The sequence below is a fragment of the Coptis chinensis genome, chromosome 6, assembly GCF_015680905.1.
Source record: "Coptis chinensis isolate HL-2020 chromosome 6, ASM1568090v1, whole genome shotgun sequence".
NCBI lineage: Eukaryota > Viridiplantae > Streptophyta > Magnoliopsida > Ranunculales > Ranunculaceae > Coptis > Coptis chinensis.
In genome coordinates, this window is record NC_141461.1 from 12,715,030 (window position 1) to 12,735,108 (window position 20,079).

General features: G+C 36.9%; 1 protein-coding gene across 1 annotated transcript; it reads right to left on the reverse strand.

Moving 5' to 3' along the window:
- Positions 1-18,214: 18,214 nt before the first annotated feature.
- LOC147491534 (uncharacterized) lies at positions 18,215-19,363 on the reverse strand. Its single transcript, XM_086567269.1, has 5 exons — positions 19,315-19,363; positions 18,997-19,267; positions 18,538-18,904; positions 18,347-18,446; positions 18,215-18,258 (listed from the first exon to the last, which is right to left on the reverse strand). The coding sequence occupies exons 1-5, from the start codon at positions 19,361-19,363 to the stop codon at positions 18,215-18,217; spliced, it is 831 nt and encodes a 276-aa protein (XP_086423395.1).
- Between the last annotated feature and the right edge of the window lie 716 nt (positions 19,364-20,079).

The window sequence follows — 20,079 nt, forward strand, 5'->3', positions numbered from 1 at the left end:
GTTGGATCCTGGATGGGTGGAGAGTGCAGATAAAGTCGATTGGCTAGTCACTAGCTAGTTTAATGACGTTGGCTTGCATTGAAATACACACAACTTTGCATCTTGAATCTCGATACAAAAAAATGGTGATCAGGTAGCGACTCAGCTTTTTGAAAAAATTAGTTAAGATCATACAAGTCCGTACCAGGAGATGCATAGGACACAAGTGGACAATCAAGCCATATCTTCCTTCCCACTTCCAAGTTCCAAGTTCCAACCAAGAAAAATAGTTACGTACTACACTTTCATCATGCTGATGTTGGAATTAAACTTTGAGGAAGTCTGCATCATATCCCAGATCCCAAGTCGCTACCATTAGGAAACCCCACAAGTCATCTTTGACTCGTGGAATACATAAGGCGTGAAACTTAACATACATCACCATCATCTAATCTACCATTTCACATTTCACATTTCCAAGGTTTTAGCTTTTCATTACATGGTCTTTGAAGAGTCCGAGCTTACAATCCATACTACTGACCATACGTAATATCGCTGATTCGCTATCATGCAATGGAAGTATTTAACATGTTTTACGCGAGCAATGGAAAACATGTTTTACGCGAGCAATGGAAAACATGTTTTTTTGGCAATTAGACAGACAGGTTTGAAGTTGATAATTTGAAAATCGTAATCATCCTCATGTTGAGCTGTGGAACCGTCTAGCGTATGAAGCTCCGGTATCTCACCAGTAAGCTTTAGAGTTCTGAAACTTTTCGGAATTTCGACGATTTGTCGATATTTCGGCCCCAAACCTTTTCTCCCTTTTTTTTCTATGTACACCTATATAAAGGAAATAGATTAGGGTTTTGAGACAACTTTGAGAGATTCATTTCTTGGGTATTGTGGGAGCTCTATTGAGCTAGGGTTTGAGTGAGGCCTCTTGTTCTTGATTCTTGATACCTCTCAGAACTCTCCAATCTTTTCTTTATAAAGGAAACTTGGCTCTTGTGTGGATGTAGGTAACATTTACCGAACCACCTAAATCTTTGTGTCTCTTTGCATATTTACTTCCTTATTTATTGTTTGCTTGCTATGGGTGATGATAAATTAGTGGCTTTGCTTGTTTGAGTTTGTTGTGATAACTACCAAAGTCTTGGGTGGGTGATTTCCTTGGTGTGAGCTCCAAGTTGAAATCATTTGAGATAGAAAGTAACTAGATTGAGGTGTGACTTTCTAGTGAAATCTCCCAACAAGTGGTATCGAGCTTCTGGATCAGTATGCAGCTACAGAGTGTGTGAGGAAAAGACTCCACCTTTAGCATTGGAGGCTAGGTGTTTGAGGAAATTCCTCTGAGAGGTTCTCCACCGTTGGTTTTGATTCAGTAAAATCATGACGACCGACAAAGAAAGCTACAGAGGATAGAAGTTTGATGGAACAAACTTTGGCTATTGGAAGATGCAAATTGAGGGCGTTCTCTATCAAAAGGATTTGATGGAAACGTTGATAAGTGAAAGCCCGAGGAGATTCCGCAAGACAAATGGGATTTCGCGGGATAGAAAGGCCTTGGCCACAATCCGATTGAGTCTTTTCAAGTCGGTAGCCTTCATATTAAGACCGAGAAGACGCGAAGTCTCTCATGGAGGCACTTACTACGATGTATGAACAACCCCGGCCGAAACAAAGTCTATTTGATCACCAAGCTATTTAGTATGAGAATGTCGGAGGGACATCCTTCAAGGATCACTTAAATGAATTCAACCAAACTAAGGACCAATTGGAGTCGGTTGAGATTACATTTAGTGATGAGGTGCTAGCTTTGGCGATACTTGGACAAATGCCTCCAAGTTGGAAGGCTACAGTTGCGGCTATTAGTGGCTATGCGGGAATGACCAAGTTGAAGTTTGAGCACGTTGTTAGTATGGTACTAACCGAGGAAATTCGGAGACATGATTGTCCTTCATCTTCGGGGTCGGCATTGAGCACTGAAAGTAGGGGGAGAAATTCAAACAGGAATCGTGGTAAGAAGAAGTGGAGGGGGAGATCGAAATCTCAAGCCCCCCAATTGCAAAGCGTTGAACACAAACCCTCGAGACATAAGTGAAGTGGTGTGCTATAAATTGTGGTAGGCCGGCCACTATAGCCCCAATTGTCCGGCACCAAGAAACAACAACAACATTAATAAGAACAAGAAAAGAATCAAGAAGCTAATGTTGTTGAGATGGTAGATGACGCTTTGATATGTTCGATGGAGCACAAGAAGAGTCTTGGGTACTTGATTCCTACGATCTTTCCATGCTACCTCACATCGAGTTCCTTGAGAACTACACCGGTGACCTTGGAACGGTCTTTTCGGTGATGACCAACCTTGTGACATTGTCGGCAAGGGTGGCGTGCATGTCAAGATGAATGGCTCAAATCATGGTTATTGAGGGACGTCGGACACGTTCGGTTTGAGGAAGAATTTGATTTCGTAGGGCAATTGGCAAGTGAAGGATTTGTTACTGATCTTCACCGGTGATACTTGGAAGGTCTCGGGGTTCATTGATTGTTGCAAATGGTAAGAAAGATGGTACTTCTCTACATGACCGCACATGGTTGTGAGTCGATTGTCGTGGCACATGGCAAAGAGGATCCGAATGTTTGGCACCACAGACTTGGTCACATGAGTGAGAAAGGAATGAAAATCCTTCACTCTTCTAGTAAACTCCCAAAGTTCTGATCGAATTTGAAATTGATTTACGTGAGAACTGTGTATTTGGAAAGCGAAGCGGGTGAGTTTTTGAGAATGGGTCAGACTCCGAAAGCAAGAAGGCTTGAGTTGATTCATACAGATGTCTGGGGGCCAGCTAATGTCTCTTCACTTGGCGGAAAGTCATATTTTGTGACTTTCATTGATGACCATACTAGGAAGGTGTGGGTCTATTTCTTGAGACACAAGTCAGAAGTATTTGAAGTATTCAAGACTTGGAAGGCCATGGTTGAGAATGAGACAAGCTTGAAAGTAAAGAAGCTGAGATCCGACAACGGTGGAGAGTATGAGGATTCAGGTTTTAAGAAGTACTGTGCTGACAATGGCATCAAGATGGAAAAGACTTTGCCAGGGACACCTCAGCAGAATGGGGTTGCAGAGCGGATGAATAGAACAACCGACAGAGAGCTAGGTGTATCGCATTACACTAGCGAGGCTTGCCCAAGCAGTTTTGGGCGTAAAGTGTTAAAGCACGGCTTACCCGATCATCAGAGGACCATCATTACCTTTGGATTTTAAGATTCCGAGGAAAGTGTGGAGCGGGAAGGATGTGAACCTTTCCCATTTGAAGGTGTTTGGTTGTTGTGTGTCCTATGTCCACATTAGTGACCAAGCTAGAAGCAAGCTTGATGCTAAGTCATTAAAGTGCACCTTCATCGGCTATGGCGGTGATGATTTTGGGTATCGCTTTTGGGATGATCAAAATCGGAAAATCATTCGTAGTAGAGATGTTGTGTTTAATGAGAAGGTGATGTACAAAGGACGAGATGAAGCACAAACCAAGGAATCGGGTACGAGAAATGGCACAAAGTATGTTGAGTTGGAAGACTTCGATGTAAGTCGTGGTATAGTGGGAGCCTCACGATCGAGGAGGATGACGAGTAGTGACTCGAGAATAATGAGGATACTACACCACCGAAGTCCATCTCCACCTCGTGCCCCCAGGAAGACATCCGGGCCACATGTACCGAAAGTAACGAGATATCCACCCTCCACCTATGTGAATTACTTGCTACTTCTTCGCGATGGTGGCGAGCCTCAATGCTATGATGAAGTATTAGAGGTGAGTGATGCAAGCAAGTGGGGAGCTTGCTATGCAAGATGAGATGAGATGAAGTCCCTCATCTCTAGTGGCATCGTGGAGTTAGCCAAACTACCCACGTGGGCAAGAAGGCTTTCTGAGAACAAATGGGTGTTTAGAGTCAAAGAGGAACATGATGGTTCCCGGAGATACAAAGCGAGGCTAGTAGTCAGGGTTTTCAAAAAAAATGAAGTTGACTTCCGCAGAGATATTCTCCCCAAATGGTGGCCAATACTATTCGGTCGGTGTTGAGTATTGTTGCAGCAGAAGATTTGTATCTTGAAAGCGGTTGGATGTTAAAACCGCCTTCCTCCATGGTGACCTAGTTGAGGAAATTTACATGCAAAGAACCGGAGGGTTTCATCAAGAAGGGTAAAGAGAAAATGGTATCTGAGGCTCGAAAGAGCTTGTATGGTTTGAAGCAAGCCCCTAGGCGTTGGTGCGAAGTTTGATAACTTCATGCAAGGAAATGGCTACTATAAGTGCAACGGCCCATTGTTGTTGCTTTCAAGAGGTTCGACTCGGCTACGTCATCCCGTTGCTATATGTTGATGATATGTTAGTAGCAAGTTCCGATATGTCGAAATTGGGAGATTGAAAGAAGTTAGCAAGTGAGTTCTCTATGAAGGACTTGGGTGCGTGAAAACATTCTAGGGATGAGGATCGGAAGAGATAGGCATAAAGGTATTCGGAGTTGTCTCCGGTGAGTATATTGAGAAGGTATTGAAGAGGTTCAACATGGGTAGTCGCGAAACCGGTTTGCACACCTTTGGCGATCCACTTCAAGTTGTCCAAGGAACACTCTCCCAAGATCGTTGAGGAAAGAAACTTCATGGCTAAGGTACCATACTCTGCCATTGGAAGTCTTATGTATGCCATGGTTTGCACGTCGAATATAGCCCAAGCGGGAGTCGCCGTCGATAGATTTATGTCTAATCTCGGCAAGCAACATTGGGAAGCCGTGAAGTGGATATTGAGATATCCGGAGAGGTACTACTGAGAAAATGCCTATGTTATGGAAGGGGTGTTGTGAACCCGCAAGGGTATGTGGATGCCGATTTTGAGGAGAAGTAGATCGAGGAAAAGCAAGCACTACCGGTTATGTCTTTATAGTAGGTGCTACTTTAGAAATGAGTTAGATTTCGCCATGAAGATTGTTGCTTTGTCTACCACGAAGGCGAGTGCGTGGCGTTCTGAGGCAAGCAAAGAGATGATCCGTTCTGGATCGATGAAAGAGCTTGGGATGAAGCAAGAGAGAAGTGTGTTACACGGTGGCGGTCCAGTGCTATACATCTTGCTAAGAATTCCGCCTTTCATTCTAGGACCAAGCACATTGGTCTCCTATCATTTTATCCGATCTGTTAGAGGATGAGGTTTTGGTACTTGAGAAGATTCAAGGGAGTGAGAATCCGGCGGATATGTTGACCAAGACCGTGCCTACTGAGAAGTTGAAGTTGTGTTCAACTTCGGTGGGTCTTCTTGCTTGAAGACCATGATAGATGAGCCGAGTGTTTCTTTAGTAAATTGGAATTGGATGGAGTTGTTACAATTGAGATGTGATGTGCATGTAGAATCTCGAAGGTTCCAAGTGGGAGATTGTTGAGCTGTGGAACCGTCGAGCGTATGAAGCTCCGGTATCTCACCAGCAAGCTTTAGAGTTCTGAAACTTTTCGGAATTTCGACGATTTGTCGATATTTCGGCCCCAAACCTTTTCTCCCTTTTTTTTTTTTTTGTACACCTATATAAAGGAAATAGATTAGGGTTTTGAGACAACTTTGAGAGATTCATTTCTTGGGTATTGTGGGAGCTCTATTGAGCTAGGATTTGAGTGAGGCCTCTTGTTCTTGATTCTTGATACCTCTTGTAAACTCTCCAATCTTTGCTATAAAGGAAACTTGGCTCTTGTGTGGATGTAGGTAACATTTACCGAACCACCTAAATCTTTGTGTCTCTTTGCATATTTACTTCCTTATTTATTGTTTGCTTGCTATGGGTGATGATAAATTAGTGGCTTTGCTTGTTTGAGTTTGTTGTGATAACTACCAAAGTCTTGGGTGGGTGATTTCCTTGGTGTGAGCTCTAAGTTGAAATCATTTGGGATAGAAAATAACTAGATTGAGGTGTGACTTTCTAGTGAAATCTCCCAACACCTCATTCCTCCCTCAGCTCCACATGATGACAGTAGTACTAGAAATTCATGTATAATTAAAACAAGTTACGAAAAGAAAAGTTGCAAACGTCAAAAAAAGAACGTGTGGCACGCATATTGCATATATGGAGACATACAAATCAATTAAAACTTTGATTCCCCAGAAGATGATAAATATTAATATATGGGGTTCCGTAATACATATACACTATACAGCCATGCATATATTATAAGAAGATAACTGGTTTTTTATTGAATTTTGAATGCTTAGGAAAATGTGTTGAACTTTTTAAACAAATTATCAGGTGACAAGCCAGCTATATGCGGGCATGTATATAGACACGAATCATCTTTCATTTTTCAGTGAACATTGCTGACATGTTCTAATCCAGCAGGGTAAAAGTTGGGAAAACCAGAAGCATGACACAATCAGCTGAATATATGGGAAATGTTGATATTGGTTACCAAAACTTCAGATACATTCGGTGCGATATTCACAATTTCAGAGTCTTAAGTTCTTCAGAGTTGTATCGAATATCTTTGACCATGTATCCAGTATTCCAGTACTATTATTCCATTACCCACGAGGTGACGACAACGAAGAACAAATCGAATGGACCACAGAGTTGAATATTTCGAATGGGCATGCAGACTCAATCAGGCCCACAGTTAAGCCCATACCATTTGCACCACTACCAATTACCAAAGTAGTGAAACTGTGGAAGTACCATATGGTACAAAGAGTTTTCAGATGACAGAAAGTGGTTCTTCAATTTTCCTCTTTTAAATTATCTTACAGACTTACACTAGTATGAATAAACCCATCAGTTCCTTTCTTTACAAACTAGGAACCTACAAACTATTCCATGGAAATTAGTTGGAAACTATTGCTGTGAAAGTGTGAATCAATTCAACAGATTTGAGCCTTGACTTGACTTCAAGTAATGACAATTAGAGACGGCATCAAGTAATGCAAATCTTTACAATCGTTTTAACTTGTATGCAACCATACATGAAGTCGTGAACTAATCCACAACATTGAGTTCAAAGTCATGGCTGATGAACAAAGTTTTTAAAGAATAGAATGGTAAGACTAACTAGGTCTGTATAACGGCAAACAGAAGAGAACGATTAGACCATGTCCATGCCAATAAACTATGGGGGCTGTCCTCTCTGTGCTGGATTCAAAGCCTAATAGTTAAACATTATTGAAGTATAACAAATGCCAGCATAATAACATCCCCTTAGTAATTAACTTATTATCTATTAAGTTTAGATAAAGTTTTTTTTTAATCTCTCAGCTGACTACACGAGGAATCATTTGGTTGTTTTGATTTCTTCTTCAAAACCCGGTAGTCTTATAAAAATTTATTTTGGTGACTTTTAACTATTGAGAATTACATCTATTATCTATATACTAAAGCAGAAATTTCTAAAATAGATTTTTTTCTCTCTTATGTGGCACTATAATATGAGAGAGAACATTTTCTCTCTCCTATGTGGCACTATAATATATGAAAGATAGTTTTTTTAATTTTCAGAAGAAGGAAAAACATTTTTTTTTATAATGACTTGTTTTATGTTCTTACAATCATTGAGTATTTATTGAGAAAATTAAAATACACGGAAAATAAAACAGGTCTAGTTGTAACTAATTGTGTTGGTGCATGTGTACTGTGCTGAGCTGGATCTTCAGAACCTTCTATTGACTTATTTGACCGAGAATCACTTCTCCCTTATACCCCCCTTCAAGCTGAAGGGAGAATATTGAACGGAAAGCTTGTGAGAGAGTAACTTGAACTTTGCAGTAGATAAAGCTTTTGTAAAAATATCTGCTATTTGATCTTTGGTGCTGAGATATTGAACGTCAATGAGTTTTCTAGTGACAAGTTCACGAATGTATTATAGTCAATCTCCACATGTTTGGTACGAGCATGGAAAATAGGATTGTTGGCTAAGGAGATTGCACTAATGTTAGGTTGTCACAAAATATTAAAGGAGGAACAGATAGAGGAATTCTGAGATCCTGAAGAAGAAGGCATATCCAGAAAGTTCAGCAGCTGTATGTGCCAAAGCTCGATATTCTGCCTCCGTTGATGATAGAGCAACAGTGTGTTGCTTCTTATCAGACCATGCATGACAAAAGATCAGAACCAAGATAAATGCAAAATCCTGTGATGGTTCTTCTATCCATTGGGCAACTTGCCCAATCAGCATCAGTATATGCTTGAATTGTCAAAGGACTCTTGCTGATTCAAATGCCATGATCTATTGTACCTTTAATATATCTCAAAATCCTCTTCACTGCCATCATATGTGGATTTCTGGGATTATGCATGAATTGGCAGACCACATTCACTGCAAATGCAATATCAGGTCTAGTCCATACTAAATATTGCAGACCACCCACAAGTGATCTAAATTCAGTAGGATCAATTAAAACTTTACCAGTATGATTATCGAGCTTAAAACTTGAAGACATAGGAGTAGAAGAAGGTTTAGCATCCTGCATCTTGGCTTTAGTCAACAGATCATAGGCATATTTTGTTTGAGATAGGAACAGTCCATTTGATGATTTTCTTTGAACTTCCAATCCCAAAAAATAATGCAAAGTACCCAAATCTTTCATGGAAAATATAGAGCTTAACTGCTTGATAATATTCATGTAGACAACAGGTGAACTTCTAGTGATCAAAATATCATCCACATATACTAATACATATGTAATGGAAATGGAATCCTTTTTAATGAATAGAGAATGATAAGCGTGTGAAGTATTGAATCCAATAGACATTAAGGCTTGAAATAACTCTTCATACCAAGCTCGAGGAGTTTGTTTTAGACCAAAGATGGACTTAAGCAGTTTACAAACATGAGTAGGTTTTAAAGGATCATTCATAATGCATAAACAGGCACACCACGAATTGTGTACATACAATTGCTCTATCAAAAAAAAAAAATGTACTTACAATTGCATAAAGCCATGGTAAAACATCAACATGTAAATATGTAATTACATTTTCTAGTACCTACACCAATGGCCAAATCTATTCCACTTCTTAAAGGGGCGCGCCTACAACACATGGCCCAATATAGAAATTTTTAATGAAGTTGCACCTGATTGGCTTGAGATCATGACGTGGCACTAAAGAGAAACTAATATCTCACGAGTGAATGAGCCGAATATTAAGGGGAAAAAAAATAGTAAAGTGAAATAAGAGTCTCTCTATTCTCTTTCCTAAAATACTTGTTAAAGTATTCCCAACTTTCATCTCTTTATTTATTTTCATTAATAATTTGGGGGTTTTAGAAGAAAGTCATGGCGGATGCTTATATAGTATACTCGTTTGACAAATTTTCAGCTTTCTCAAATTTCACATAAGAAGATTTCGATAGTTTTTCGTTCAACCAATCTCAAATTTCAAAAGAGTTAGGCTCGCTTGCTAATTTTGAAGACCCTATGGTCACACAAGTTAATATACCTGCTGCCCATGAAGAAGATAATGTAAAAGAATTAGAAGTTTGTGATGTGGAAGGATATGAGTTCGAAGAGGATGATGCGAACGAAGTGGTTACAATGGATTTATTTTAATGACATTATGTTGTGTTGGTATTGAAACATATTGTCAATCAAGATTTAGTGTTCGACAATATATATGGTTTTAATAAATATCAATAATACTTCACTTTTTTTAATGATTACTGTAAAGGATGTTTTTAGTTCTCCTTACAAATGTAGGCTTGATCAAGGGATTGGGATGTTTGGATTGAATTGACCAAGTTCGTATGGACGAACTGACAACGTATCAAGTTCTCTCTCAGGAGAGAACTTGAATAAGGTCAGACGTAGTTTCTCATCCTCTTTATATAGGCAAAATGCCCGCGCCTCTTGCTCTCCCGCTTCAGGTCAGATCTAGGTCTTCAGGTCACTTACGAGCCATGATGGCGAGTTATGAAGAATCAATGAGATGCGCGCCTGAAGCTTCGGTCTTGATGGATGTAATAAAGACATACGTTACGAGCCGTTGTGGAGTGAGAGGAGTGAGTGCTATGGAGGTCGCTTTTGGGTGAGATCATATATTCGACTCGAGTCACTTTGAAACGAGCTCGCAGGTCGAGTACGTGAGATCGGTTAGTGGTGACATCACTCTGGGCATAAGTTGAATATGTTGTTTGCCTGAGTTGAGTTACTATGAAGCGAGCTCTAAGGATGAGGATATGAAGTCGGTTGGTAGTTTTGTATATGCTGGACACGTGTGTGATATTCATTGGATGTGAATATTACTCCCTTATAATTACTACTTATGCATATATGATTGTTGATCTGTATGAATATATTGATTAAGACAATCATAGTCTTCCATAAATAATTGACAAAATAGCTCGAGTTCACACAACAAAAATGCTGAAATAGGATTTTACTCTTTATTTTTTGTAAAAAATAAAATGGTGAAAAGAGAGAAGAACAAGAGATAGAAATGGAGGAAAGAGAGACTCTTACTTCACTTTAATATTTTTTCCCTTAATATTCGGCTCATTATTCACTCGTGAGATATTAGTTTCTCTTTAGTGCCACATTCATGATCCCAAGCCAATCAGGTGCGACTTCATTAAAAATTTATGTACTGGCCACGTGTTGTAGTGGCGCCCTTCTTAAAGAGGCCTGAGACATCCGGCCCTTGTGTAGTTTTTGTTTGCCTATTCTATGCTTAGTATTTCCCCTAGTACTTGCTATACTGCCATAGTTAGGTAAGAGTAATTAGGAGAGAGGACGCATAACATGGTTATGGCTAAAAGTATGTGGATACAACATAAGAGTAACAAGGAAAACCAATTAACTTTTCACTCCTCGTTCTACTCTCTCTCTATCTCTCTCTCTCTTACTTCGTCTTCTTCTTTTCTTCTTTCACAAAAAAATGTCATCCAGTTGGTTTGACCAGTTCGAGACAAAACGCAAACCCATCCAAAACTTATTGGTAAGGTATGACGAAAGTGCGGCGAAGATTTCTTTAACTAATGACGAGAATGATCCTCATGTTGAAGACGTCATTAATATCCCAATACCATAGGATTACATTCAAGATTTTTGCGGTGCATATTTTAGATCCCGAAAGGTTCCAACGGTGATAAGTCTTTTGTACGCCAATTCGAAACAGAACCAGTAACCGTGAATTTGGCAAAATTAGTGGCAGAAAAAAATTTGAGAAGTGAGTTTTTTTAGAGAGTTGAAGTCCGGTTGAATGGTGAGACAAAATATGTTTATGTTTTTTCTTCTCTTTTGAAGGTGATTATCCAAAAACTTCTCATCACGTTTTATTTTCTTTTACAAGATGATTTTTTCTACAATATCTTGGCAACAGCAAAAAATATAGTATTAAGACTGCAATTTTGCAATATCTCGGCAACAACAATAGTATTTTTTGCTTCAGGCCGCAATTTTGAATATCCGAAAATTGTATTAAGAAAAGTTCCATCTCTTGAGAATATAGAAAGAAATAAAGGAAAGCAGACTTTTTGCCCTAGTTCCTTCACAAATTTAGGAACCATTTTTCAAGAGATTACTATAGAAAGTTCCATTCCAAAAGAACAGTTCTCTTATGAAGTTACAGAATTCATACTCATTCTGGGCGGAAACATGTATGATGTGATAACTTATGATGTAGTGATATAATTTTGCACTTTATTTTTATAATCACTAACAATTTCTTGAATGTTTTTTCTGTAGACACATTGATGAGCTAAGGAATCATCCTTCTCTATGGTTCTATCGCACTTCATTGAGGTACATGATATATGTGATGCAATTCCTTGAAGCTACATGGTCTTCATGTCAGATTGATTCGGATATCGAGACTTTTGGTAAGGGTTTACCAAGTGTTCATTACCTACTCTACAAGTGCCTCAGCTCCCAAAAGACTTATCAAGATCAAATGCTTTTAACAGTAACTATAAGGGTTGGATTAGTACACTTAAGATGACACCTTACCTTAATGATTTCTATTTACAATCTTTATTAGTAGAAGGTCATACAGGTTATTATAGACCTGTCTACCAGCAAGATATTTGCATGTGGTCGAACTTCCATCCTGATTTTCACAAAGTGCAGCAGAACCAGTGGAATGACTTTGAGAACTTTAGTTCGATGAATCGGGAGTAAAATTTTCCTGTTGGAGGCAGAGTTTAGTATCTGCCCTTCCAGATGTTCTCTCAATGTTATCCGCAAGAGTTCCAATTTTAAGAGTTTCAGTATTTTGTGGTTATGGACTTTGAGACAACATGTGACAAGGATAGGAATCCCCATCTCCAGGAGATCATTGAGTTTCCATCTGTTTTAGTGAATAGTGTGACTAGACAACTAGAAGCTTCTTTGAGGTTAGTTTAATGCAGATGTATTCATATTCTAATTTTCTATTAATTACTTTTTAAGATTAGTTTAATGCTTGCATTTGCATCCAATTTTCGATTTTCCGTTAAATATTATTTGAGGTTAGTTCGAGCATCCAATTTTCTGTTCTCCATTAATTGTTTTTTGACTTTAGTTTCATTCAGTATTATATATTTAAAAAAAATATTTGTCATTATTGCTTTGTTTTTGTTTTTTTGTTTGTTTTTTTTTTTTCCATTTTCTATTATATATTTTGTGATGTTATTTTTTGTATAATTATTTTTAACTATGTTTTGAGGTCGTGTTAAGGATATATTCGAAATAAGTCGATCCTTTATCATATACACTAAAATTGTATGATTTGTAATAGGGAATTAGTTTATACAAATCACCTATTTTTTTTACAAATCACCTATTTTTTATCAATTTTTTTTATTTGATCAAATATTATATAATAATTGGAACACTAAAAGTGTTTGATTCGTAATAGGAAATTATCTTTTATAAATCACCTATTTTTCAGCAATTTTTTTTATTTGATCAAATATATAAAAATTGAAAATACACTCAAACTATCCAAATATAAGAATTAGAAATACACTCAAACTCTCTACAGAGGTTCTATGTACGTGAGATTGTAAACTATTAGAAAAGACTATCTTTCATATTAGAGTGCCACATAGGAGAGAGAAAATACTATCTCTCATATTAGAGTGTCATATAATAGGAGAGAGAAAAATCTCTTTTAGAGGTCTTTGCTTTATCATTATATATCATATATCATTAGATTGTCTAAAGAAACAATGTTATACAAAGAAACATAAATTAAATGTGCAAATAAAAGCACTCCTTCATAATAAGCCGATATTATTTTTGCAGGTTTAGAATTTCAATATGTATTATCATATTGTAGCCTGCATGTGTTTGAAAATCAGAATGAGATCCAAGAAAGAAAAACGAAAAGGAAGAAAAGTACATATGTTGAAAATGTGAGTGCGTGATGGGTATTCGGGAACTTACTCGGGAAGTATATTGGTCTACTTTTTAAGAAGTTAATAACCAACAACAAATGCAAATTCCAAGCATATGAAAGGGTTATGCAAATAACATTTTGAGTGTTCTAATTCAGTATATCTCACATAATCCTTAGAGAATGTGGGGAACCGTCAGAAGCTAATTTTACACCCTATAATAAGTTATTAACTGAAAAATATATATTCGAAACAAGTCGGTGTTTAAAAATGTATGATTTGTAATATGAAATTAGATTCTACAAATCACCTATTTTTTAGCAATATTTTTTATTTGATCAAATATATAAGAATTGGAACACTAAAAGTGTTTGATTCATAATAGGAAATTACGATCTATAAATCACCTATTTTTTAGCAAATTTTTTTATTTGATCAAATATATAAGAATTGGAAATACACTCAAACTCTCCAAATATAAGAATTAGAAATCCACTCAAACTCTCTAAATAGGTTCTATGTATGTGAGATTGTAGGCTATTAGAAAATACTATCTTTCATATTATAGTGCCACATAGGAGAGAGAAAATATTATCTCTCATATTAGAGTGCCACATAGGAGAGAGTTAGCCTGCACTATAATATGAGAGTTAACATTTTCTCTCTTCTATGTCGCACTCTAATATAAAAGATAGTCTTTTCTAATAGCCTACCATCCCAAGTACATGGAATCTCTTTGGAATGTTTGAGTCTATTTCTAATTCTTATATTTGGAGAGTTTGAGTGTATTTCCAATTCTTATATATTTGATCAAATAAAAAAAAATTGCTAAAAAATAGGTGATTTGTAGAAGGTAATTTCCTATTACGAATCAAACACTTTTAGTGTTACAATTCTTATATACTTGATCAAATAAAAAAATTGCTAAAAAATAGGTGATTTGTATAAGCTAATTTCCTATTATAAAAAACTTTTAGTGTATGATAAAACACCGACTTATTTCGAATATATCCTTAGCGTGGCCTAAAAAACACTACATATTCTTCAGTTAATAACTTATTATAGGGTGTAAAATCAGCTTCCAATGGTTCTCCACATTCTATAAAGATTATGTGAGATATACCGAATTAGAACACTCAAAATGTTATTTGCATAACCCTTTCATATACTTGGAATTTGCATTTGTTGTTGGTTATTAACTTCTTAAGAAGTAGACCAATATACTTCCCAAGTGCCCAAATACCCATCACGCACTCTCACATTTTTAACATATGCACTTTTCTTCATTTTCATTTTTCTTTCTTAGATCTCATTCTGATTTTCAAACATATGCAGGCTACAATATGATAATACATATTGAAAGTCTATACCTATAAAAAGAACATCAACTTATTATGAAGGGATGCTTTTATTTGCACATTTGATTTATGCTTCTTTGTATGTCATTGTTTTTTTAGACAATTTAATGATATATCTAATAATCATCCAAACACAACCTCTCACATACATACACTCAAACACTCGATTTAGAAAATGCCAAAGTTAACACGAGATCAAATGCCAAGGTGCAAACTCTCCCAAGTTCTTTCTCATTAATATAGAGAACTCTGCTTCTATCGGTTTAAGAACACTATGAAAAGATCGAACGATCACCAATAGTCATATTTAGAAGACAAGTAGATATAATCATAGTTCACGATTCCGAAATCGTCGGAATTCCGACAAATCGAAAAACCGGAATTCCGAGTGATGTATCGAAATATGCAAGGTCTTCATTTTCACCGGAAAATTATACATGGCCGGAATTAAAATATTTTTTATTCATCTTTTATCATTTTATGTTCATTTAAATATTAAATAAAAATGAAAATGAAATAAAAATACATGAGCAATTAATTTTAAAGAAATAAATATTCAATGGAATTTTAATTAAATTGCAAATCAATTTGTTGGTTAAATTTTAACCAACAAATAAAAATTAAAAATACAAATTACAAATTACCAAGTCAATTTTTTTTCATGTCTTAGACTCTTAGCCTCTTAGGTCCATTTTTTTCCCCAAACGACCTCCAAATTGTTTGAAAATTAGTTTACAACATTTGAAGGCTCAAAATAACCACAAAGTTAATAAAAAACGGCTCAAAAAATTTGACATAGTCTCCTTGTAAATTTCACATTATACTTTATAAACCTGTCATAAATTCATACAGCGTCATTAACTAACAAACATACAATCATACATATATGCATAGCCACAAAACTTCTAACATAGTCTACCCTATAAATTTCCGTTACACGCTATAAACCTGTCATAAATTCATATAAAATACTAAATACTAAACTATTTACTATACTAACAAACATATATATCCAAACATACGTAACCTAAAATACAAAGTTACAAAATAACAAAGAAGTCTAAGATATGAAAAATTATTACAACCCAAATGTCTTCAAAAGTCCAAGTCCAAATGTCTCCCAACATCAATTAGAAACATAATTCCAAAACCTAAGTCTAAGTTCAAAAGCCTAATTAGAAGCATAGTTTAAACTAACACAAATCTCATAATACATAGTTATGCGCTTTCATCTGAGAATAAATGAATTGAGTGCAATATTGCTCCCAACTCATAGTATTCATGAGCAGCCAGTTATAATTATACACATATTGATCATAAGAACTTTGAGTAAGGTAGGTGCCCATCTGAGTAGGTACCCAATGATGGGATACCCATCGTGATTGAACAATAGCGATCAGACCCAAATTTCTCCTACCTTCACAAAACCCGACTCACTAGTAGGCGAAGGCTCCTAAGAAAAAATCAAAATCAAGTATAGGTTTATTAGAAAAATAAATGATTTGAAATGTAAACAAACTTGGAAATAAACTTTATAAATACCTCAAACACTGCATCTTTGGTGGCCCATCTCGATATGGTTGGAAATGATCTGACTTCGATCTCTTTACCGCGGGAATGATATGGCTCGCTCTCTTGCCCGAAGGATAGCGATAATAGGATGAGGCAGCACTACTCTCACCCGAGTAGTTCCCATAATAAGAAGAAGTATCACTTGCTCCACCGGGTTGTGCTCTCCTAGTTCTCTAGCGATTCCTAGAAACTCGTTTAGTTCCTTCCATGCGCCTCTCACCATCACCATCGAAAGGGTCAAAATCTACATCCCTGTCATATCGGCAATACAATTGATATGCATCCTCAGCAAGACCACCACCACCGCCACCACCACCATCATCACCACCATCATCACATCCATCATCATCATCATCGCCCTCCCCACCAACATCCATATCACCGCCCTGCCCACCACCACCACCACCACCACCACCACCACCACCACCATTATCATCACTTGAATCACCAATGATATTATTATCTGGTTCCCCATCGGAATTAAATACTTCATTATCAGTGTAATCATGATAATCTCCAATGGTGTCATTAGGTGGCTGTTCTTCTTCTTCCCAATCAAAGCGATGTCGATTTGGTAGGGGCGCGTGGTTCCTTATATCCTCTCCTAACATCTGTGCAATGAGGGGGTCAGGGAACCCGTCCTTACTATCTAAGTCGGGTAGTGGAGGGGGATTTCTAATCCACTCGAACAAAGGGTCCTCGGCTTTAGACTCAGCAAAGTAATGATGTAGATCAATCCGGTCATCTTGCTCCTTTACTCTTTTCAAGTGTTTCATCTTCAACCTCAAGCTGTAATGTACATAAACAAAGTCATGCAGAGTTTCATCATTCATGGTGTTTCTTTTCTTCGAATGGATCATCCCAAATGTGCTCGGTTTAAACTCACACCCGGATAGCCGAACCGTTTGAGATAAAACTCGAATGGCTACTTCCCTGAGATTAGGTTCATCCTTCCCATATGAAAACCACCAATCAGCTGCATATATTCATTTACATGACTTTAGTAAAGCTTTAATACAAAGCTAAACACCACAATTTTTATTTAAAACCTACACGCTTACCCTGTTGAGTTGAACTCTTGCCATGCATAGCGGCTAGTGTACCGAAGGAAACATTTGCATCCAAAAAGGCCTTTAACTGTATATCACTTGTAAATATTAAATATTTAAAAGTAAAGGCAAGTAATAAAGTAACATGTTTAATTTCTTTTTTACCTCAATCATGCACTTTGCTTGTTTTGCAGGTTCGGCAACCAACTTTGCAATCACTACTTGCAAAGCATCTATCAAATCCCCCCGGTTTGCCAAATCATTACTATATTGCTTGCTCGGATTTAGATAATAAGCTGAGAAACACATACGCATTCAATATGAGATAGAAAACTCCAAAATATATTTTTCATTCATTATAAATAAAGAACTCAAAACCTATAATTGCTTACCAGCCTTGTGCAAAACATGTGACAATTGTTTGTCCCATCTCCGGTCAATAATACACAAGATCCAAGCATGATATTTGGTTGCCCTCTGCACTTCACATCTCATCTGCTCCATTGCAGCAAGCAAATATCCCATGGTAGGCTTTTCATCACCATCCACTAATCTCAAAACCTTTACCAAAGGTTTAAAAACTCTAACAAACGTCTTTATCTTTCTCCAAAATGACTTATCAGCTATGGTATCCTCAACCTTAAGTGCCATCACTAATGGTTTTCTTCCTTTAAGCGCCAACCAATTAGGTGATGTAAACATCTCTCTCATCTTATCCATTTTTTCCACCATGCACTTCAAAGCAATGTAATTGCTTGCAAATCTAGTAGGCCCTGGTCTCACAAGTTCTCCACCACACTTAGCCCGCATCAAATCAAGAACTTGAGGATGATTGTAAATGTAGGTTGTGACCTCCATAGCTCGCTCAACATTTTTTTTCTTCACAGTTTTTTCTACCCAACTCCTTCAAGATTAAGTCAATACAATGCGCGGCCTGAAGGTGTCCAAAACAAATTGTAACCTGAAATTGAAAACACAAAAGAAGTGTTTATAAGCAATTGCAATAGATTAACAAAAATTTATATCAATTATAATTTAAACATATTTACCGGGAGTATCCATAAGCACTTCTCCAAACTTCTTGTAGTTGCTCCCATTGTGCGTAACAACTTGAACAACGTACTCTTTCCCTATCATATTAATCACCTCCTTCATATGTGCAAGTATGAAAATATGGTCTTTACAATGCCCCCGACACCTCCTTTGAGGGTATGGAAGGCGGTCGCCCATCACAATATACCATAAAGTTCATGATATTCTTCTTAGTGGGCCCTGTCCAACCATCACACATAACTGTGACTCCATATTGCTTCCACTTCCTTTTCATTCCATCAATGTAAGCTTTCAATTCATCAACATTTTCTTTCAAGTATTTATGCATTAACTCATGGAGAGAAGGACCCTGCACTCCAATTCCTCCCTTTGCTGCCTCATCTATCATAGGCTGGTAGAAAGGATTTTTACACACATCATGTGAGGCAATCCCTGCCCATAGAGCAAACTTTGATACCAAGTCTTTAAACTGATCACCAAATCCCCTGTTAATAATATGTTTCACAGACGGTTGCCTTGCATCTTGATGTCTAAGGGCATCAAAGTCAACCTCCCTAGGATAAGTTCTCTTATGAGAAGGATAGAAGTCACTGATGTGCCATCAACGAGGATGTAGACTTTCTTCCATGTGCCCGCGATGTCTTGCCCAGAACCACGATAAGAAGATTGTTCTCTTCTTGATTGAGTTCTTGTATAACGGACTTGTACATTATCCCCACTTTCTGAATCAACAGTAGTAGGATTGCACATAGTTTCCATTATATCTCTGTCAGCCCTTCTTTTATCATATTTCTCTTGTTTCTTCCCTAAAAAAAAATCTCTCATTATGACCCTCGCTTCACCAGGTACTTTAACACATTTTTCCACATCTTCATATCCACCCGCCAAATGTTGCTTAAGACGAGTGATGCCACCTCCTTTAATGATTTTTTGCAGTAATTGCACTCAAAGTGATTTTTCGAACCTGCTACCCTTGTACAATGATCCCATCCTATATCCTTAGATATTACCATTTTCGACAAATATTCTATAACGTTCCCACTGCAGACAACACATTCCACAATATTTTTATAAAATCCAAAATAAAATAATATATGCATACGCATAAAACATGAATGGTTACACAAAACTAAGCATTTATGAACAATATGCAAACCTACTTACTAGAAACCTAGAAATTATATTTGAAAAAAAATATACATTGATAAAACCTTCCACATATCAAGAATCATCATTTAAATGTGATAGAAACCATGTTGGCACATTGGTTAAGAGAAAACATATTCTTAACCATTGAAAAATATACAGAAATCTCATTTAAATATGATAGAAACACAGATTAAATAAAGTAATCAACCAATGTAAGAAGACTAGCTTGCACCAGTTTTTGCATATAAAAAACATTTCCGTTCCTCTGTCTCCATTACACTATTCTTTTCTCACACTATCTTCTTAAATGGTATTAACTTCTCACACTATCTTCTTTTCTCATACTCAGTATGTTTGACTCACAAGTCACAACTTACAAGTTTTAGATCTAGAAACATAAACTAATGAAACAAAAACAAATCGAATCAAGTCACAAGTCGTTCAATATATGAATTTCAAGGAATGTTAACTTGTAGCCGTTTAATATATGAATTTCGAAATGGTCGACACAGTGAAAGGCTAAGGAGGATTAATTCAACAGTGCTAATAGAAATATTATTAATGTTCTGCTAGTAGTAAA